At 32.4% G+C, this 24595-nt stretch overlaps 1 protein-coding gene across 2 annotated transcripts in view; it reads left to right on the top strand.

Annotated features, from left to right (window-relative positions):
- Positions 1–1175: 1175 nt before the first annotated feature.
- Positions 1176–24595, top strand: part of LOC133656105 (electrogenic sodium bicarbonate cotransporter 1-like) — a 106940-nt gene continuing 83520 nt past the window's right edge. Inside the window, exons 1-3 of one of the 2 annotated variants that reach the window (XM_062056934.1) lie at positions 1176–1418; positions 16004–16077; positions 21392–21568. In XM_062056934.1, coding sequence (XP_061912918.1) covers positions 1399–1418; positions 16004–16077; positions 21392–21568 — 271 coding nt within the window. In that variant the 5' untranslated portion in view covers positions 1176–1398. The remainder of the gene's footprint in view (positions 1419–16003; positions 16078–21391; positions 21569–24595) is intronic. The other variant, XM_062056933.1, reaches the window with a different exon arrangement.

Raw genomic sequence — 24595 nt, 5'->3', positions numbered from 1 at the left:
AAAGTATTTCATTACAAAAGTTATTTCCTCAAAATATTTTGTTTGGATTTTTTAAATTCCATCCATCCATTTTCTACCGCTTGTCCCGTTCGGGGTCGAGGGGGATGCTGGAGCCTATCTCAGCTGCATTCGGGCGGAAGGCGGTTTACACCCTGGACAAGTCGCCAGCTCATCACAGGGCCAACACAGATAGACAGACAACATTCACACTCAAATTCACACACTAGGGCCAATTTAGTGTTGCCAAAATTAACAATTAAACAATATAGATTTTATAAACTTTTTTTTTTTTAAATGACCGAACATGTGAAGTTACCAAGGTCAATAACCAATAACATTTGAAAATGGAAAAAAAGTGTGTCATTACAAAAGGTTTTTTATGTTTAGATTTTTTTTTTATAATTAAAAAACATTTCATTAAATAATATACATACAATTTATATATATTTTAAAAATATATAAAGCACCAAACATGTCATAGTGATGAATAGAAAACTTTAATATGTGTGTGAAATATTGAAAAGAATGAAAATTGTAAAAATCTAAAACTGGTGAAAGTAAACAAAATTAGGAAATCAAGAGCCAACAAAAAAGATTTTTTTACTCATTTTAGAGTGCTGAATTAAAAAAATTTTTTTTTTAAATGTACGGTATTTATTTATTTCAGGCAATGACATAAAATAATAATTTAAAAAAAGTACAAAGTTAACACATAATATAAATTAATATAGTGCAAAAGGTAATGTATAGTATGTAATGCATGATTGTCCAGTTTTGACTGATAGGGAGTGGGAAGAAGATAATTTATTTAATCCCACCCCCAGTTCTCTATTCAGTAATACAGATGTTGTATCATAGTGGCATTACCACAGGTAACAATAATTATTACACTATAACAATACTTTGTATCAACAATGTAGGAATAATGAATATACCAACAATGGTAATAGACAACATAGCAAAATGGTAAGTAAAACTGAAGTTTCGGTGATTAAAACTGTCCTCCAGTAGATGGCGCTCGTCTTTGTGTTTTTTTGTTTGTTTCTTTTACGAACAGTTTCTGTAAAAGTTTTCCGCGTGGACTTTTAAAGGAATATCTCCATTTACTAAAAACCAACGGTGAAAGTGTGAGGAAGGTGTGACCACGCCCCCTGCGTGACGTCACCCAGGAGGCGGGATGACACTTGAAATATGGGAAGAAGACGCGCCGCGTCCCCGCCAACAGAGCGAAGACTTTAGTCCCGGAGGATGACACCACCTGGACGACACCTGGACACGACGAGGACGAGCGCCGGCCGCCTGTAGCCCCAACCCCGGGACCGAAAACCACACCATAGTGCGGCTGCCTGAGGTCGTCGACCCCCCAAGTCCCAAAACAAGAAGACTTGTTCGTGGACTATGACGTCAGAGAAGACCAAGTAAGTTTGCTCTTCTTCGCCCCTCGCTGCCACAAGGAACGCTAGTCGGCGTCAAAAGTGAAAATGGACGAACTTGAGGACTCTTTTGTGCGCCTAATTGTCCGCCTGGGGGATGGGGGACAACCACGCACCTGGAGTCGGGGGCTTTAGCATGCTAGTATGTTAGCATTGTTTATATGCGTCCGAAGAGGTGCCGCTAATCGCTTTTCCTTCAAGCTGTCAGCGTCCATTAAGGCGCGGGCAAAGTCACGGCGGGGCGGGAGCGCGCATGTCCTCTGCGCGTTCCCGTTAGAACTAATGAGTGAGCACGTGGTGTTTTCCTGCCAGGTGCGACCCCCTCCCCTTACTAAAATACCCCCCCCCCTGCTGGGCGCGCGTCATGACGCAAGCGTCCGCCAAGGCGGAAACGTTACGTGCGCGCGCCCGTTCCTAGGGTGCAAGTGCACGCGTGGCGGCGCCACAGGACCCCCCCCCCCCCGCCCCCTAACTACGTACCGACCCCCCACCCCACCCCTTCCTCAAGTTTAAAAAAAAAAAGAAATATTTTAATAAGTGCAAAGTGATACCCCCGTAACCACGCCCCATTGCTGATGACCCACAAAAGTAGCTCCTCCCACTTATATCTCCCTTGACTTATTACAACAACACATCTTCATTTCCGTCTTGTCTGACGTGTTCCTGAACGCAGCACCGCTTCTGTTTTTTTGTTTTTTTTTACCCCCCAAGGAGAGCAGAAAAGTCAGTGTCAGGGTCAAACTGTGACCGTTGTTAAAAAAAACTTAAGTCACATTTTAACATTCGTCACTGTCGTACAGTGTAAAAAGAAGTGAACCGCGCTGACTTTTAAAACGCGTTTAGTTTTGCTAAAAGTGTAAAAAGAAGTTAAAGGCCTACTGAAACCCACTACTACCGACCACGCAGTCTGATAGTTTATATATCAATGATGAAATCTTAACATTGCAACACATGCCAATACGGCCGGGTTAGATTAGTAAAGTGCAATTTTAAATTTCCCGCGAAATATCCTGCTGAAAACGTCTCGGTATGATGACGTCTGCGCGTGACGTCACGGATTGTAGCGGACATTTTGGGACACCATTGTGGCCAGCTATTAAGTCGTCTGTTTTCATCGCAAAATTCCACAGTATTCTGGACATCTGTGTTGGTGAATCTTTTGCAATTTGTTTAATGAACAATGGAGACAGCAAATTAGAAAGCTGTGGAGAAACTGGGACAACAGAGACTCTTACCAGGAGGACTTTGAGTTGGATAGCAGACGCAGTACCGTGAGTACGCACAGTGTTTCCCATAAACTGCCAAGATTCCTGTGGCGGTGGGGGCGTGGCTATGGGCGTGGTCACCATGATATCATCGAGTCATTTGCATAATTTACTACAATGATATGATTTTCTCTAAAAAGGCTAAAAAAATGTATACTTACTAATTAATAATAACAGTTTTGTTTTAAACAGACATCCATCCATTTTACAATATAATTACAACACTATGTACATATTTATATACAGATTTGAACAATAAGTTATTCACTGAAATATATTTATTAATTGTGGTTCTTACAAAAAATATATCTTATAAAATATAAAAGCTAAAATGTCTCTTAAAGCTCTGCCCCTTTAATTAGTGCATACTAAATCATTTAACTTTAGCCTACTACTACAACCATATTATTTACCAGCAACATAAAGTGAAACAGAGGCAGAGGTGTCCTGCCACAGTCAGTAACAAATAAACAGAAAACAGTAGTGGTCAAATACAAATAAGGCAACAAGAGAAGTATCCTACACTTCTCTTTTGTAGAGTAAATATGAACAGCCTATATGGGCATCTACATCAACTATATGATTTGCCTGAGAAGCTGGACAGGACAAAAAAAAAATTTTTTTATTTTATTTGTGGCGGACGTAATTCTTTCGTGGCGGGCCGCCACAAATAAATGAACGTGTGGGAAACACTGTACGCAGCTGCGGCTTCCAAACATTTGATCGCTTGCCCGTACGTGCGTGCCGCTATGTGCATGTCACGTACGTGAGTTTGGGGAAATATATGTGCTGTATGAACTTTACGGAGGTGAACGGTACTTTGGGCTGTGGGATTGAGTGTGTTGTGCAGGTGTTTGATTTGTATTGGTGGGTTATATGGACGGGAGGGGGGAGGTGTTTGTTATGCGGATTAATTTGTGGCATATTAAATATAAGCCTGGTTGTGTTGTGGCTAATAGAGTATATATATGTCTTGTGTTTATTTACTGTTTTAGTCATTCCCAGCTCAATATCAGGTCCCACCCGCCTCTCACAGCATCTTCCCTATCTGAATCGCTTCCACTGCCCTCTAGTCCTTCACTCTCACTTTCCTCATCCACAAATCTTTCATCCTCGCTCAAATTAATGGGGTAATCGTCGCTTTCTCGGTCCGAATCGCTCTCGCTGCTGCTGGCCATGATTGTAAACAATGTGCAGATGTGAGGAGCTCCACAACCTGTGACGTCACGCTACTTCCGGTACAGGCAAGGCTTTTTTATCAGCGACTTAAAGTTGCGAACTTTATCGTCGATGTTCTCTATTAAATCCTTTCAGCAAAAATATGGCAATATCGCGAAATCATCAAGCATGACACATAGAATGGACCTGCTATCCCCGTTTAAATAAGAAAATTTCATTTCAGTAGGCCTTTAACTGCTAATAAAACCTTCATAATGTTCATTTTAATAAACCTTTTCGACACTTTTAGCAATCTTAAAAGTAGGGATGTCCGATAATGTGTTTTTGCCGATATTCCGATATTGAACAAACCCTTAATTACCGATACCGATATCAACCGATACTGATACATACAGTCTAGGGCTGCAACAACTAATCGATTAAATCGATTAAAATCGATTACCAAAATAGTTGGCGATTAATTTAGTCATCGATTCGTTGGAACTATGCTATGCGCATGCGCGGAGGCTTTTTTTTAAATTATTTTAATTTTTGGGTTATTTTTTTGTTGTTGTTTTGTTTTATAAACCTTTATTTATAAACTGCAACATTTACAAACAGCTGAGAAACAATAATCAAAATAAGTACAAAAACAGTACAAAACAGCGTACGTCTCATGAGGTGGCGTAAGCTAGCCAATGATGTGGTCATGTGCAGCTCACGTGACGACGGCGTCTCCTTTGCTGGAAAAAGTCGAAAAATGGCGCAGGAAAACAGTACCGATAGTTTAGCGGAGAAACATCTTGAGGTTATTGCTTCAATGGAGAAAAGTGTACGACCTAAGTCGTCAAAAGTGTGGGAACACTTTACTTTAAAGACTTCAAAGAAGACCGTTTCCTGCTAAATGGCACGGAAGTACAACATTGCTTCAGGAGCACCTGAAAAGGAAACCTGTTGGAGCCATGGATGAAGGGAAGAACTCACAGTACGTAACTTTTTAAGTCCATAGTGGCAACAAGCATTCATGAGTTCAGCTTTTTTGTGAGTTACGTTAAAGTTATGCCTTTGTTGCAACACGGGGCTGATAATGTTTCTCTGGCACATTTGACTCCGTTTTGAGAGAGAAAACGCACGGTTACCAATTTGGAAATAAACGTAACAGACAGAAATATCTCAGGTTGGTTTCATAATGGATAAATGTAGCCGGGCCGATAAAGCTATATAAATATATTTAGATTTGAGTGACGCTTTAGTATAATTAAACGTTATGAAGGTGCTGGAATATTTCCTGCTATTATTTAGAGGCAGCCTAAAATGAATCCTTTATTATTCACAACAGAAACGTGTACAATATCTGATTCAGTTCTGATGAGTTACATTACTGTGTTATTATTGGTGTATGCTGCACCCCCAATGTCCACAACATGGTGCCAGTATGCTGGGTTTTTTCAATAAAATACTGGAAAGGATAGAAATGTAGTTTGTCTCTTTTATCCGATTATTAATCGATGTAATAATCGACAGATTAATCGATTATCAAATTAATCGTTAGTTGCAGCCCTAATACAGTCGTGGAATTAACACATTATTATGCCTAATTTGGACAACCAGGTATGGTGAAGATAAGGTCCTTTTATAAAATAAAATAAAACAAAAAAATAAGATAAATAAATAAAAAAAATTTACTTGAATAAAAAAGAAAGTAAAACAATATAAAAACAGTTACATAGAAATTAGTAATTAATGAAAATGAGTAAAATTAACTGTTAAAGGTTAGTACTATTAGTGGACCAGCAGCACGCACAATCATGTGTGCTTACGGACTGTATTCCTTGCAGACTGTATTGATATATATTGATATATAATGTAGGAAGCAGAATATTAATAACAGAAAGAAACAACCCTTTTGTGTGAATGAGTGTAATGGGGGGAGGGAGGTTTTTTGGGTTGGTGCACTAATTGTAAGTGTATCTTGTGTTTTTTATGTTGATTTAATAAAAAAAACAAAAAAACAACAACAAATACAACCGATACTGATAATAAAAAAAACGATACCGATAATTTCCGATATTACATTTTAAAGCAGGGGTCTCAAACTCAATTTTCCTGGGGACCACTGGGTGCAGAGTCTGGGTGAGGCTGGGCCGCAAGAAAAGATTTCCTAAAAAAAAATTTTTTAAATGTCTTTATTTTTATTTTCAACACAAAATAAAATCAATATATAAATGAACAAAATGAGAATTAAGTAAATAAATCAGTCATAAGTAATAACAAGAGAGGAGAAGTCTAGCAAAACTCCTAGCCATTATGGACAACACCTCCCACCCACTACACTCGGACCTTGCGGGGAGAATGAGCACGTTCGGTGGAAGGCTCAGACTCCCAAAATGCAACACGGAACGACACAGGAGGTCCTTCATACCGACAGCCATCAGACTGTATAATGCATATGTTCTTTGACTGCACTTAAATGTAGAGTATATGTAGAATATATTTATATTATTTATATATTATATATATATATATATATAATATTATATATATATATAATATTATATATATATATATATATATATATATATATATATATATAATATATATAATATATATATATATATATATATATATATATATATATATATATATATATATATATATATATATATATTATATTATTTATTATTATTATTGTCTATTGTGAGCGAACTGTGGTGCTGAATTTCCCCCAAGGATCAATAAAGTACTTTCTATTCTATTCTATTCTATTCTAACAATAATAATTCGATTTCTCCAGTCAGCAACAATGTATACACATACACATAATGTGCAACCCGGTTCACTCTTTCATCTCCCTGGTATTTTGCATACTCCTCAGCATGTCTAGTGGTATAATGACGTTTTAAATTGTATTTCTTGTGCACCGCAACTTTCTCTGTGCAAATAAGACACGTGGGGGGCTCGCTGTGGAGTTTACAGTTACGGTAGCACAATTAGCCCCGATCACGACTAACGTGTTACACGTCCGATTCGCCCAGCGACTCTCTGTTGGAGTATCAGCGCTGGGGTCCAGTGCACCACACTTTTGTATTGTCGCTCGGTTTTTCGGAAGCTACCGGACTCCTCGTCTCCCCCGCCCGGACCGGGGGGAGCGACAAAGACACACACAGTGACAGAGAGCGAGAGACAGAGAGCGAGAGACAGAGAGCGAGAGACAGAGAGAGAGAGAGAGTGAGCGAGAGAGAGTGAGTGAGTGAGCGAGCGAGGGAGGGAGAGAGAGAGGTAGAGCGCGTGCGGGTCTCTGGAAAAGCAGCAAAACGTCTCTCTGCTTGCATCACGCAAGTGACGTCAATGTTCGGCCCTCAAGAGCCATATACCACACCATGATTGGTAGATTCCTTGTAGACCGGAACAGTTAGGGCTACAAGGAATTCTGGGTATTTGTTCTGTTGTGTTTATGTTGTGTTACTGTGCGGTTGTTCTCCCAAAATGTGTTTGTCATTCTTGTTTGGTGTGGGTTCACAGTGTGGCGCATATTTGTAACATTGATAAAGTTTTTTTTATACGGCCACCCTCAGTGTGACATGTATGGCTGGTGACTAAGTATGCATTGCAGTCTGTTCAAGCCGCATACAACATGTGACTGTGCAGGCACATTGTTTGTATGGAGGAAATGTGGACGCTAAATTTCGAGCCCTCAATATTGTTTTCCTCAGTATTGTTGTGTGAAAGTCGGGAGGGTTGGCAGGAATGCTTCAGCTCCGCACACAGCGCTGTCAAGCGCCATTCATATAAAACTCGCGGGCCGCACTAACATTAAACGTTCATATTAAGGTGCGGGCCGCACAATAACGTCTCGGCCCGCGGGCCGCATGTTTGAGACCCCTGTTTTAAAGCATTTATCGTCCGATAATATCGGCAGGCCGATATTATCGGACATCTCTACTTAAAAGTGTAAAACAAAATGAACTGCCAATAAAACTCTCATGATGTGAATTAGCCTTTTGAACACTTTTATCTGTCTTAAAAGTGTAAAAATAAGTTAACTGTAAATAAAACTCTCATAATATTAAAATTAATGGGACTTACCAACACTTTTTAGTTAACTTCCAATAAAACCCTAACACAATTCATTTAAAAAAGACTTTTAGCTGTGATAAAAGTGTGAAAAGAAGTTAACTGCTAATAAAACCCTCAATGGTAATTTTAATGAGCCTTTTCAACACTTTTAGCAATCTTACAAGCGTTATAAGAAGTTAGCTGCAAATAAAACCCAAATAAAGTTTATTTTAAGAGATTTTTTAAAATCACTTTGAGCAATCTTAAAAGTGTCAAACAAAATTAACTGCCAATAAAACCCTCATGATGTTAATATTAATTAGGCTTTTGAACACTTTTAGCTGTCTTAAAAGTGTAAAAAGAAGTTAACTGCAAATAAAACTCTCAAATGTTAATATTAATGGGACTTATGAACACTTTTTAGCTGTCTTTCAAGTGGTATAAGTTAACTGCCAATAAAACACTAATAAAATTCATTTTAAAAAGACGTAACTGTGTTAAAAGTGTAAAAAGAAGTTAACCGCAAATAAAACCCTCATAATGTTAATTTTAATTGGCCTTTTCAACAATGCTAGCAGTCTTACAAGCGCAAAAAAAGTTAACTGCCAATAAAACCCTAATAAAATTCATTTTAAAGAGACTTTTAAAACATGTTTAGCTGTGCTAAAAGTGTAAAAAGAAGTTAACTGATAATAAATCCCTCATAATGTTCCTTTTTAATGAGCCTTTTCAACACTTTTAGCAATCTTAAAAGTGTAAAACAAAATGAACTGCCAATAAAACCCTCATGATTTTAATATTAATTAGCCTTTTGAACCCTTTTAGCTGTCTTAAAAGTGTAAACAAGAAGTTAACTGCAAAGAAAACTCTCATAATGTTAATATTAATGGGACTTATGAACACTTTTTAGCTGTCTTACAAGTGTTATAAGTTAACTGCCAATAAAACCCTAATACAATTCATTTTAAAATGACTTTTAGCTGTGCTAAAAGCATAAAAAGAAGTTAACTGCTAATAAAACCCTCAAAATGTTAATTTTAATGGGCCTTTTCAACACTGTTAGCTGTCTTACAAGCGCAAACAAAAGTTAACTGCCAATAAAACCAGAATAAAATTAATTTTAAAGAGACTTTTAAAACTGTTTTAACTGTCTTAAAAGTGTAAAAAAGTTCATGTTAATTTTAAAGAGATTTTAAAAAAATGTTTAGCTTTCTTACATGCGTAAATTGAAGTTAACTGCTAATAAACCCTAAACTGTTAATTTTAATTCGCCTTTCCAATAAAACCCAAAGAAAGTTTATTTTAAGAGATTTTTTTTAAATCACTTTTAGCAATCTTAAAAGTGTCAAACAAAATTAACTGCCAATAAAACTCTCATGATGTTAATATTAATTAGGCTTTTGAACACTTTTAGCTGTCTTAAAAGTGTAAAAAGAAGTTAACTGCAAAGAAAACTCTCATAATGTTAATATTAATGGGACTTATGAACACTTTTTAGGTGTCTTTCAAGTGGTATAAGTTAACTGCCAATAAAACACTAATACAATTCATTTTAAAAAGACTTAACTGTGCTAAAAGTGTAAAAAGAAGTTAACTGCTAATAAAACCCTCATAATGTTAATTTTAATTGGCCTTTTCAACAAAGTTAGCAGTCTTACAAGCGCAAAAAAAAGTTAACGGCCAATAAAACCCTAATAAAATTCATTTTAAAGAGACTTTTAAAACACGTTTAGTTGTGCTAAAAGTGTAAAAAGAAGTTAACTGCTAATAAAACCCTCATAATGTTCATTTTAATTAGCCTTTTCAACACTTTTAGCAATATTAAACGTGTAAAACAAAATTAACTGCCAATAAAACCCTCATGATGTGAATTAGCCTTTTCAACACTTTTATCTGTCTTAAAAGTGTAAAAAAAAGTTAACTGTAAATAAAACTCTCATAATATTAAAATTAATGGGACTTATCAACACTTTTTAGTTAACTGCCAATAAAACCCTAATACAATTCATTTTAAAAAGACTTTTAGCTGTGCTAAAAGTGTGAAAAGAAGTTAACTGCTAATAAAACCCTCAATGGTAATTTTAATGAGCTTTTTCAACACTTTTAGCAGTCTTACAAGCGTTATAAGAAGTTAGCTGCAGATAAAACCCAAATAAAGTTTATTTTAAGAGATTTTTTAAAATCACTTTTAGCAATCTTAAAAGTGTCAAACAAAATTAACTGCCAATAAAACCCTCATGATGTTAATATTAATTAGGCTTTTGAACACTTAACTGTCTTAAAAGTGTAAAAAAACGTTAACTGCAAATAAAACTCTCAAATGTTAAAATTAATTGGACTTAACACTTTTTTAGCTGTCTTACAAGTGTTTCCGTTAACTGCCAATAAAACCCAAATAAAATTCAATTAAAAATGACTTTTAGCTGTGCTAAAAGTGTAAAAGGAAGTTAACTGCTAATAAAACCCTCATAATGTTAATTTTAATGGGCCTTTTCAACACTGTTAGCTGTCTTACAAGCGCAAATAAAAAGTTAACTGCCAATAAAACCAGAATAAAATTCATTTTAAAGAGACTTTTAAAACATGTTTGGCTTTTCTAAAAGTGTAAAAAGAAGTTAACTGCTAATAAAACCCTCCTAATGTTAATTTTAATGAGCCTTTTCAACACTTTTAGCAATCTTAAGTGTAAAACAAAATTAACTGCCAATAAAACCCTCATGATTTTAGTATTAATTAGCCTTTTGAACCCTTTTAGCTGTCTTAAAAGTGTGAAAAAAAAGTTAACTGCAAATAAAACTCTCATAATGTTAAAATTAATTGGACTTAACACTTTTTAGCTGTCTTACAAGTGTTTCCGTTAACTGCCAATAAAACCCAAATAAAATTCATTTTAAAATGACTTTTAGCTGTGCTAAAAGTGTAAAAAGAAGTTAACTGCTAATAAAACCCTCATAATGTTAATTTTAATGGGCCTTTTCAACACTGTTAGCTGTCTTACAAGCGCAAATAAAAAGTTAACTGCCAATAAAACCAGAATAAAATTCATTTTAAAGAGACTTTTAAAACATGTTTAGCTTTGCCAAAAGTGTAAAAAGAAGTTAACTGCTAATAAAACCCTCCTAATGTTAATTTTAATGAGCCTTTTCAACACTTTTAGCAATCTTAAGTGTAAAACAAAATTAACTGCCAATAAAACCCTCATGATTTTAGTATTAATTAGCCTTTTGAACCCTTTTAGCTGTCTTAAAAGTGTGAAAAAGACGTTAACTGCAAAGAAAACTCTCATACTGTTAAAATGAATGGGACTTATCAACACTTTTTAGCTGTCTTACAAGTGTTATAAATTAACTGCTAATAAAACCCTGATACAATTCATTTTAAAATGACTTTTAGGTGTGCAAAAAGTATAAAAATAAATTAACTGCTAATAAACCCTCAAAATGTTAATAACTAGCCTTTTGAACACTTAGCTGTCTTAAAAGTGTAAAAAGAAGTTAGCTGTTAATAAAACCCTCATAATATTCATTTTAATGGACCTTTTCAACACTGTTAGCTGTCTTACAAGCGCAAAATAAAGTTAACTGCCATTAAAACCCGAATAAAATTCATTTTAAAGACACTTTTAAAACACGTTTAGCTGTGCTAAAAGTGTAAAAAGAAGTTAACAGTCAATAAAACCATCAAAATGTTAATAATAATTAGCCTTTTGAACACTTTTAGCTGTCTTAAAAGTGTAAAAAGAAGTTAACTGTTAATAAAACCCTCATAATGTTAATTTTAATGGGCCTTTTCAACACTGTTAGCTGTCTTACAAGCGCAAAAAAAAGTTAACTGCCAATAAAACCCTAAAGAAATTCATTTTAAATAGATTATGAGGGTTGTATAAGCAGTTATCTTCTTTTTACACTTTTAGCACAGCGAAAAGTCTTTTTTAAATGAATTGTGTTAGGGTTTTATTGGAAGTTAACTAAAAAGTGTTGGTAAGTCCCATTCATTTTAATATTATGAGAGTTTTATTTACAGTTAACTTATTTTTACACTTTTAAGACAGATAAAAGTGTTCAAAAGGCTAATTCACATCATGAGAGTTCTATTTGCAGTTCATCTAAATGTTTTAAAAGTCTCTTTTAAAATGAATTTTATTCGGGTTTTAATAGCGGTTAACTTTTTTTTGCGCTTGTAAGACAGCTAACTGCCAATAAAACCCTTTTTAAAAAATCTTATTAGTTGTCTTACAATTGTAAAAAGAATGACAAAACGATGATAAAACAGTTTCAAGTTAATAACAAACGAGAAAGGTGACTTTGAGACCGACAAAAGCCAAAGAAAAAGGCAAAAAAAAAAAAGCCCATCCTTTTTGAAGTTGTGTGTGTGTTCAGGGCGTATTGTGACGTTGAAATGAATATTTGGATTGGGGTATTGCGTCACACTGTCCACGTTTACGCAACAGTAGGAAGTGGTGCACAAAAAAGAAAGTATCCGACAGTAAGTCAGTAAAGAGCTGAAGATGATCTCTGATGACCCCGCCTCCTCCTCCGCCTCCTCACGCAGAGCAGCTTGATCCCGCCTCAGTAGGTCAGCATGCAGCATGCAGCGGGCTGCTCGCTTTCATTAAGATAAGATACAAATAAGATTTAGTCATTCATAGGGTCTTATCTGCAATATGGCTTCATGCACAAAGCGCCGATGTGCGTGCGTGCGGAGACTTCCAGAACAGCGTGAACTTTGGTCTTCACGGGCCACGAGGCTGCAATCTGAGCCTCCTCTTTCTTTCCATGAGGACCCCATGCTTTTCTCTGTGTCACATGACCCCCAACCCTTACAGGCTCCTCCTGAAGGAGGATGCTTCATAATAATTATTAATATCATCACTATTATTATTATCTTTCTGGACTGACACTTTATGTACACGCATCAAGTCTACTTGGCCATTTATTTGATTAAAATTAGTTTAATATTTAATTTTGTTTGTTTATTTATTTTTATTTATTTTTTCACTTTATTTAATTTATGAGATTAAATAGATTATCTAATTTTTCAATAAATTATAAAAAATTTAAATCGCTTTATGTACACGCTTTAAGTCTACTTGGCCATTTATTTGATTAAAATTTGTTTATTTAATTTTGTGTGTTTATTTCTTGTCAATTTATTTAATTTATGAAATTAAATAAATTATCTAAATTTTCAATAAATTATAACATTTTTAAATCACTTTATGTACACGCATCAAGTCTACTTGGCCATTTATTTGATTAAAATTAGTTTAATATTTAATTTTGTGTCATTTATTAATTAATTTTTTTTCACTTTATTTAATTTATGAGATTAAATAGATTATCTAATTTTTCAATAAATTATAACATTTTTAAATCGCTTTATGTACACGCATCAAGTCTACTTGGCCATTTATTTGATTAAAATTAGTATAATATTAAATTTTGTGTGTTTATTTTTTTTCATTTTATTTAATTTATGAGATTAAATAAATTATCAAAATTTTCAATAAATTATAACATTTTTAAATCACTTTATGTACACGCATCAAGTCTACTTGGCCATTTATTTGATTAAAATTAGTTTAATATTTAATTTTGTGTGTTTATTTATTTATTTTCACTTTATTTAATTTATGACAAATAGATTATCTAATTTTTCAATAAATTATAACATTTTTAAATCACTTTATGTCCACGCATCAAGTCTACTTGGTCATTTATTTGATTAAAATGAGTTTAATATTTAATTTTGTGTGTTTATATATTTATTTTTTTCACTTAATTTAATTTAAATAAAGTGAAAATAAATAAATAAACACACTTAATTTAATTTAAATAAAGTGAAAATAAATAAATAAACACACAAAATTAAATATTAAACTCATTTTAATCAAATAAATGGCCAAGTAGACTTGATGCGTGTACTTAAAGTGATTTAAAAATGTTATAATTTATTGAAAAATGTGATAATCTATTTAATCTCTATTTATTTTTTTCCACTTAATTTAAATGAAGTAAAAAAAAAAAAAGATAAATAAATAAACACACAAAATTAAATATTAAACTAATTTTAATCAAATAAATGGCCAAGTAGACTTAATGCGTGTACATAAAGTGATTATGTATTTATTATTTGTGAAGTAAATTGTGTGTAAATAGAGAACAGGAAGTTGTGTTTTTTTTTTAGTAATTGCAATGAAATGGAAAAAGGGGTAGGATTAAATAAGGTCTCTTCTTCCTGCTCCTTTTCGAGCATGTAATGAGAAACTGAAAAAATGTGACTTATCATGTAACATGTTGTAACTTACACCATAAACCATTATATTTAATTCAATTGAGTTTAATTTATTTTTAACAATTGTTTTCTGTATTTGTGTAACTTTTTTGTGTTATTTTATTTTTTGATATCATTACAATAGCTTACTTTGTCCACACATTTATTTTATTTAAATTATTTTGATATTTTGTTTTGTGTGTTTATTTAGTAAATTGTTTTATTTCACTTTATATATTTAATTTAAATGATTTTAAAGTGTTATAATTTATTGAAAAATGAGATAATCTATTTAATCTCATAACGTAATTTCCAACTGAACTATTTATTAAGAAATGTATTATTTGTGAAGTAAATTGTGTGTAAATAGTGAACAGGAAGTTATTTTATTTTTAGTAATTGCTATGAAATGGAAACAATGGTAGGATTAAATAAGCTCTGCTTCTTCCTGCTCCTTTTCGAACATGTAATGAGAAACTGAAAAAATGTGATGTATTATGTAACATGTTGTAACTTACACCATAAACCATTATATTTCATTCAATTGAGTTTAACTTATTTTTAACAATTGTTTTCTGTATTTGTGTAACGTTTTTATTTTTTGATAGCATTACAATAGCTAACTTTGTCCACACATGTATTTTATTTAAATTATTTTGATATTTTATTTTGTGTTTATTTAGTTATTTTTTAAATTTCATTTGATTTAATTTAAATTATTTTGAAATGTTTTAATTTATTGAAAAATTAGATAATCTATTTAATCTCATAATGTGACTTCCAATTTAACTATTTATTAAGAACTTTATTATTTATTAATTGTGAAATAAATTGTGTATAAATAGAGAACAGGAAGTAATAATTTTTTTAGTAATTGCTATGAAATGAAAAAAGGGGTATTATTTTTAACAATTGTTTTCTGTATTTGTGTAACTTTTTTTAAATTTTATTTTATTTGTTAATAGGTAGACCTTGTCCACACATTTATTGTATTGATTGGCTTTAATTTATTTTCAACATAGAGTATATGGACAGTTCAATCAAAGTATATTAATATAGTGTCTCAAAGGGCTGCACAAGCCACAACGACATCACTAACTTGGTATACAAGTTAGTGTATACATCACACATTTACAATTTCGCAGTTCAACATGCCCGAAAAGGAGTAGGAAGAGTCAGAGTTCATTCAAGCCTACCTATTTTCCACTTTACAGTCGTTTGTAATACATTTTTTCAATTCCCGTCTCAACCTGCAAGACAAACAAATACTTTACTTTTTTATTTTATTTAAATTATTTAAAATGATTTCATTTAGTTTTTAATTTTTAATTTAATTTAATGTAATTAATTTTGTTTTCATTATTTAACTTAATTTTTATCCGGTTTTTTTTCTATGCGTAAGTTTTTTACTTTTGAATTTTAATAGCATCACCGTTTGGTAGACCTTGTCCAAACATTTATTTTATGATTGGTCTTAATTTAATTTGAACATGCATACAGTTAGTGTTTACATCACGTTTACAATTTCACATTTCAACATGTCCGAAAAGGAGTAGGAAGAACTTATTCAAACTCAGTCATTCCTAACATATTTGCTCACTTACTGTCTCAATCCGTCAGACAAAAAATACCATAAATATCAAAGTTCACATTATTTTTATTTCATTTAAATTATTTTACATTTGTTTTATTTAAATTATTCAATTTCATTTGACTTATTTTTTAAATATTGTTCTTTATTTGTATAACTTGTGGAACTAAATGCGAATAAAATCAGGAACCTTTTCGCTCACTGATTTCTCTTCTTCTGCTTTCTAGAGTGGAGGACGAGGCGGTCTTGGACCGAGGAGCGTCGTTCGTCAAACACATCTGCGATGAAGAGGAAGTGGAAGGTGAGCGTGTCAAAACACATGCACCATGTATATTTTGTATAACTCACTGATTGGTCCATATCTAACAAATTATGATGAAGTGTGGGGTAGTGCCTGTAAAACATATTTAAATCTAATCTTCCTTCTGCTGAAGAGAGCTGTATGAATCATAACTGGAAATGCATACAGGGAACCCACAAACCTAATATTCAAACAGTTAAACTTGTTAAAATTTCATGAACTGGTCGAGTATAATGTACTAAAAATCATGTACAAAGCACGTGCAACATTTGAAACACATTTGTAAAAAGAGAAAGTAACTATGATCTGAAAGGAACTGAGATCTTTATTAAATCTAGATTTAGAACAGCGACAATGTAAAGAAGTAACCTACTCAGTGGCCTAGTGGTTAGAGTGTCCGATCGGTAGGTTGTGAGTTCAAACCCCGGCCGAGTCATACCAAAGACTATAAAAATGGGACCCGTTACCTCCCTGTTTGGCACTCAGCATCAAGGGTTGGAATTGGGGGTTAAATCACCAAAAATGATTCCCGGGCGTGGCCCCCGCTGCTGCTCACTGCTCCCCTCACCTCCCAGTGGGTGATCAAGGGTGATGGGTCAAATGCAGAGAATAATTTCGCCACATTGATACTTTAACTTTTAAATATTTCAATGAGACATGTTAGTTTGTTGAACAAACTTGATAGTGGAATAAAACAATGTAAATCTCTTTCTGTATTAAAATAAATGTAAAATTTATGATGATGAAAAGATGTGACCGAGTAGTTATTTCTTCATTATTCCTTTAATTGTTGTAAAATAAAAATAAGGCTTGGTAGTCGCCAACGTTGAAAGTCAATTGTTGTATTTGTGAAAATAGGGGGCAGATATGTGGTGGCGACTTGTCCAGGGTGTACCCCGCCTTCCGCCCGAATGCAGCTGATAGGCTCAAGCACCCCCCGCGACCCCGAAAGGGACAAGCGGTATGGGGGCAGATATTATAAATTTTTAACTTCTTTCTGCTCCTTTTTATTTCTTTTTTACTTTATAATGTTGATTTATTTATTTTTAATTTATTCCTTTGTTTGATTTTTTATTAATGAAATTAATAAGTAAACTGAACTGAACTAAATATATAGATTTAAAAAATATTTATAGGTGTTTTTTTAAATTAAAAAAAGTAAATGTATAATTTTAAAAAAATATGTATTATTTAAATTGAAAAATAAGTAAAAATACACATTTTAAAAATATTTGTAGGTGTTCAGTTGTAAAAAAGCAAATATATGCATTTTAAAAATATTTATAGGTGTTATTTAAGTTTTAAAAGATGTAACTATACACATTTAAAAAATGTTTAAGTGTATAAAGAAGTTAACATGCACATTTAAAAATGTTAATTTAAGTGTAAAAAAAAGTAGTGTACATTTTTTAAATACTTATAAGTGTCATTAACGTTTTAAAAGATGAAAATATACACCTTTAAAAATATTTTAAAGTGTCATTTAATTTTAAAAAGAATCCAACATGCACATTCAAAAAAATCATTCAAGGATAAAAAAAGTTGTGTACATTTTTTTAATATTTATAGGTGTCATTTAAGTTTTAAAAGACGTACATATATACATTTAAAAATATTTAAAGGTGTCATTTAAGTTTAAAAAAAAAGTTAACATGCACATTAAAAATAATTTATGGATAAAAAGAAGTTGTGTACATCTTTTAAATATTTATAGGTGTCATTTACCGTAATTTTCGGACCATAGGGCGCACCGGATTATAAGGCGCACTGCCGATGAACGGTCTATTTTCGATCTTTTTTCATATATAAGGCGCACCGGATTATAGGGCGCATTAAAGGAGTCTCTACATCCTTTTTGCACGTGTTGCGAAAGGTTAGCGCTGCGCAAATTAAGCATCTCGTTGCGTGCAAATAAAAGAAGGACGAGCGAAACCAGCGTGGGGAATTTACACCGCGACGCCCACGCCGCTTGTCAAAGCGCCGCTCAGCCGTGCTGTTGTGACATCCTTTGGGAATGTTGTCCAAGCCTCAGGTCTTCCTTTTAACCACAACAAAGAACTGTTTGCAGAAACCTACAAGAGTTTTTTTTTTTTTTTTCCCTCCTTATCGGACTTTCTGATGACTTCCTGCTGTCATTTCCTGGTTCAGCTAGCAGGCAGTTTTTGGAATGTATCATTAAAGTTCAGGGGAGTCCAAAAACTTTATCATTTTAAAAACTAATACAATATGTATATTTGTTTTATTTATATATAACCCTTATGTTTGGTCCTGGGGACCCGGAAGGGTCTCAGTCATAAAAAGTCCTATATTATTATTATTTTAATTATTCAATGCTTAAATCTGGAGATCAACTTCAGGTCTATTTGTTGATATAAAGTAACAAAAAAATATTTTATGCCCTTTTTGCCAAAGAAAACCCAGTTTTGGCAAAACAAACAAAATGTGCAACAGTTTTTAATATATGATTAAAAGGCAACAGTCCCATGTGGTTGGCTAATATATATATTTATATTTATTTTTATTTTTATTTTTATTTTTATTTTTTTATTTTTTATTAATCAGTCCAACAAAATAGTACACAATAATACCATAATAATACAATTCCAATTCCAAAACCAAACCCGGCCCAGCAACATTCAGAATAGCAATCAACAGAGCAATTGAGAGGACACACAAACATGATACAAAACAATCCAAAAGTAGTCAAACAAAAATGAATAATATCAACAACAGTATCAATATTAATAAGAATTCCAACATAGTAGTGACTAGAAATCCTTAATTTACATGATCATTACAGACATTTCTAAAAAATAAAATAAAAACATTTAAAAAATGAACAATAGTGTCACAGTGGCTTACACTTGCATCACATCTCATAAGCTTGACAACACACTGTGTCCAATATTTTCCACAAAGATAAAATAAGTGATATTTTAGGTTCATTAGATAGGTAAAACAAATTTAAATAATGGATCCCATATTCCAGTATATGACCAATATTGATAAAATGGCAACCAAGGTAATCAAAAAGGTCAACCAACAAACAAGATTTCTCTACAGAATGTCCTCTCTGGTCAACAAAAGCACCATGAAGATTCTAGCGGGAACTCTCATTCAACACTTTTTCGATTACGCATGCACCTCCTGGTACCCTAGCACCTCCAAAACCCTCAAATCTAGACTCCAAACATCCCAGAACAAGCTAGTCAGGTTACTTCTAAACCTCCACCCCAGATCACACCTCACTCCTACCCACTTCTTCAAAGTGGGCTGGCTCAGGGTTGAGGACAGAGTAAAACAACTTGCACTGAGCCTTCTTTCTTTTCTTTCTTTTCTTTCTTTTCTTTCTTTCTTTCTTTCTTTCTTTCTTTCTTTCTTTCTTTCTTTCTTTCTTTCTTTCTTTTAGTTTATTTCGAACATGAACACATTTACATCATAATACATCACACAATTTCATATCATTTCATTTACATCATGCCCGAAAAGGAGTAGTCTATAAAATCCGCTAAACCTCCCTGATACCGAAGTACATGTCAAACTACTTCCAGAACGTAAATGACCGCCATAACCACAACACCAGGGGGAGCTCCACTGACCACGTTAAACCCAGATTCCGATCTAACAAAGGTCTTAACTCATTCTCTTTCTATGCCACTTCAATATGGAATGCACTCCCAACAGGTGTAAAAGAAAGTGCATCTCTACCCTCCTTCAAAACTGCACTAAAACAACACCTCCAGGCAACTTCAACCCTAGACTAACACCCTCCCCCACCACATCCCACCTCCCCGGATTGTAAATAATCAAATGTGTATACTTGTACTTATGCTTTCTGAGCTCACTATGTTCACTGCTCGCTGTACATATCCTACAAAGTCAGACCTACACTGTTACAATGTCCATTTCTCAGATGATAAACTTGTTGATGACTGAAATATGCTGATATCCTAACCTGTCTAAAAGGGCTCCACTCATAAAAGGGTTAAAAATAAGTCTTTAAATCCATTTCCTACCGCTTGTCACTTTTGGGGTCGCACATTATTTTAATTTTGTTTTACTTTCATTGCTTAAATCTCGGGATCCACTTTAAATCTGTCTATCTATCGATTATAAGTTTTCATTTTGTTTCATGTTTTTTTAATGCCGTTTTTGTCATAGAGAACAGTTGTTTTTTTTACACACAAACTATTTAATATTTTCCCCGAAACTTTTCTTGTTTTTTTAAACTTTCAACAATTTAGTCTCTAAATCAATTTTGGGTGTATCCTTCAATTATTAGTTTATTTTTTCTTTATTGTTTTGTTTTTGTTTGTCTTATTTTTTGCCCTTTTTGTCAGAGAAAATGTATGTCAGTGGAATATTTGATGTGAAGTAATTGGAGCCTTAAGTAGATCAATAATTCATAACAACATTGATTGATTGATTCATTATAATGACAGTTTATACAAAAACAAAAATTACACTAAAATTCCTGGTTGTTTAAAAGGGCCCCACTCATTAAAGTGTTAAAAATAAGTCTTTAAATCCATTTTCTACCGCTTTTCCCTTTTGGGATCGTACATTATTTTTTAATTTTTTTACTTTCATCGCTTAAATCTTGGGATCCACTTTAAAAAACTGTCGATTCTAAGTTTTCATTTTGTTTCATGTTTTTTTTAATGCCGTTTTTGTCATATGGTGTCATATGGTTGTTTTTTTTTACACACAAACTATTTAATATTTTCTCCCAAAAAATATTCATCCTTTTTTTTTTTTAAACTTTCAACACTAAAGTTTCTCTATCAACTTCGGGTGTATCTGTCAATTATTTTTTTTTTTTTAAATTATTATTTAAAATTTTTGTTTATTTGATTTTTTGCCCTTTTTGTCAGTGAAACCTTTTTAATAGGCAATATTTTCCCCCCAAAATACGTCAGTGGAATATTTGATGTGAAAAAATTTGAGCCTTCAATAGATCAATAATTCATGACAACATTGATTTTGATTCATTATTATATTTTGAGCAATGACAGTTTTAAAGCAAATATTGAAACTTTTTTCTTTACATTTCACCTGTTTCATTTTTGTTTGATTGATTTATTTTCATAGCATTTTTAGAATGTGCTGCGGGCTATTAAAAAAATCTGCTGCGGGCTGCAAATGGTTTTTGGGCCGCACTTTGGACACCCCTCCATTATTTGTTTATGAAATTTACCAACAAAAATGTCCTAAATATGTTCTAATTGTTTAATAATTTCACATTTAAAATGGTTTAGGAGTATTATTTGTTTCTATCACGCAAGTGTAAAACCCTGCGTGTGTTTGTGCAAAGGTCACCACACGGTCTACATCGGCGTGCACGTCCCCAAGAGCTACCACCGCAGGAGACATCACAGACGCAAGTCGGGCCACAAGGAGCGGCGCGAGCGCCATGAGCATGGCGCCGAGGGCTACAAGTTGGACTGTGAGAGCGTGGACGAGACCACCGCCAGCGTGCTCAAACCCCTGAGTGAGTCGATGACTTCAAAATCGATTGTGTTCTTGGCATGGCCTCAGCTGTCTTCTTCAAAATCAATAGTTTTAGCTTGCTTTCTTGGACTTTTTTTCACCCCCTGTCAACTCTTTTTCTGTGTAACATCCCCTCAGATGGCACTCAAAATCAATAGGGTGCTTGTTCGGATCAAATAAATTATCTTTAAAAATCGTAGACGGATATTAGGGAAGTGCACCTGATTATTTCTTATTTTATAGCTTTCAAAATCAATAGTAAGCTTGCTTTAACGATGAGAAATGATCAGAGTAGATTTTATGGCTTCTGGTGATATTGCCCTGAATTCATATTGCGATATATTATTTCATCCTCCTGATACGGTATATTATTTGGCAATAGAACCATTTTGAAACGGGTTAAAATGCTGTTAAAAAGGTTATATATGAACTAATGATACTCAAAATGTTTTCATCACAAATAATAAAAACCCAGCTTATTGTTACACAACTGGTGTTATAAATCAATTCAATATTTAAATAATTGTTACACAGCTGGTGTTATATATCAATTTAATATTTAAATAATTGTTACACAGCTGGTGTTATATATATATCCATATCAATTAAATATTTACATTATTGTTACACAGCTGGTGTCATATATCAATAAAATATTTAAATTGTTGTTACACAGCTGGTGTCATATATCAATAAAATATTTAAATTATTCTTACACAGCTGTTGTCATATCGATACCAATTAAATATTTAAATTATTGTTGCACAGCTGGTGTCATATATCAATTAAATATTTACATTATTGTTACACAGCTGGTGTCATATATCTATATCAATTAAATATTTACATTATTGTTACACAGCTGGTGTCATATATCTATATGAATTAAATATTTACATTATTGTTACACAGTTGGTGTCATATATCAATTACAAATTAAATATTTACATTATTGTTACACAGCTGGTGTCATATATAAATTCTTCCATCCATTTTCTACCGCTTGTCCTTTCAATTAAATATTTAGATTCTTGTTACACAGCTGGTGTCATATATATAAATATCAATTCAATATTTACATTATTGTTACAAAGTTGGTGTCGTATATCAATATCAATTAAATATTTAAATTATTGTTACACAACTGGTGTCATACATCAATTAAAAATTTAAATAATTGTTACACAGCTGATGTTGTACATCCATATCAATTAAATATGTAAATTATTGTTACACAGCTGGTGTCATATATCAATAAGGTATTTTAATTTTTGTTACACAGCTGGTGTCATATCGATATCAAATAAATATTTAAATTATTGTTGCACAGCTGGTGTCATATATCATTTAAATATTTACATTGTTACACAGCTGGTGTCATCTATCAATATCAATTAAATATTTACATTATCGTTACACAGCTGGTGTCCTATATCAATATCAATTAAATATTTACATTATTGTTACACAGCTGGTGTCATATATCAATTACAAATTAAATGTTTACATTATTGTTACACAGCTGGTGTCATATATCAATTAAATATTTACATTATTGTTACACAGTTGGTGTCTATCTATATCAATTAAATAATTAAATTATTGTTACACAGCTGGTGTCATATAAATTAAATATTTACATTATTGTTACACAGCTGGTGTCATATATCAATATCAATAAAATATTAAAATTATTGTTACACAGCTGGTGTCATATATCAATGTCAATTAAATATTTAAATTATTGTTACACAGCTGGTGTCATATATCAATTAAATATTTACATTATTGTTACACAGCTGGTGTCATATATCAATTAAATATTTACATTAGTGTTACACGGTGTCATATATCAATATAAATTAAATATTTACATTATTGTTACACAGCTGGTGTCGTATATCAATTAAATATTTAGATTCTTGTTACACAACTGGTATCATATATCAATATCAATTAAATATTTAAATTATTGTTACACAGCTGGTGTCATATATCAATATCAATTAAATATTTAGATTCTTGTTACACAACTGGTATCATATATCAATATCAATTAAATATTTAAATTATTGTTACACAGCTGGTGTCATATATCAATATCAATTAAATATTTACATTATTGTTACACAGCTGGTGTCATATCAACTAAATAGTTATGTTATTGTTACACAGCTGGTGTCATATCAACTAAATATTTACATTATTGTTACACAGCTGGTGTCATATATCAATATCAATTAAATATTTACATTATTGTTACACAGCTGGTGTCATATATCAATATCAATTAAATATTTACATTATTGTTACACAGCTGGTGTCATATATCAATGTCAATTAAATATTAAAATTATTGTTACACAGCTGGTGTCATATATCAATTAAATATTTACATTATTGTTACACAGTTGGTATCATATATCAATATAAATTAAATATTTACATTATTGTTACACAGCTGGTGTCATATCAAATAAATATTTACATTATTGTTACACAGCTGGTGTCAAATATAAATATCAATTAAATATTTACATTATTGTTACACAGTTACACATATATCAATATCAATTAAATATTTAAATTATTGTTACACAGCTGGTGTCATATATCAATATCAATTAAATATTTACATTATTGTTACACAGCTGGTGTCATATATCAATGTCAATTAAATATTAAAATTATTGTTACACAGCTGGTGTCATATATCAATTAAATATTTACATTATTGTTACACAGCTGGTGTCATATATCAATATCAATTAAATATTTACATTATTGTTACACAGCTGGTGTCATATATCAATGTCAATTAAATATTACAATTATTGTTACACAGCTGGTGTCATATATCAATATCAATTAAATATTTAGATTCTTGTTACACAGCTGGTGTCATATCAATATCAATTAAATATTTACATTATTGTTACACAGCTGGTGTCATATCAATTAAATATTTACATTATTGTTACACAGCTGGTGTCATATATAATATCAATTAAATATTTACATTATTGTT

This window comes from Entelurus aequoreus, linkage group LG08 (genome assembly GCF_033978785.1).
Source record: "Entelurus aequoreus isolate RoL-2023_Sb linkage group LG08, RoL_Eaeq_v1.1, whole genome shotgun sequence".
NCBI classification, from domain to species: domain Eukaryota; kingdom Metazoa; phylum Chordata; class Actinopteri; order Syngnathiformes; family Syngnathidae; genus Entelurus; species Entelurus aequoreus.
This window is presented reverse-complemented; position numbering and strand designations above follow the sequence as displayed.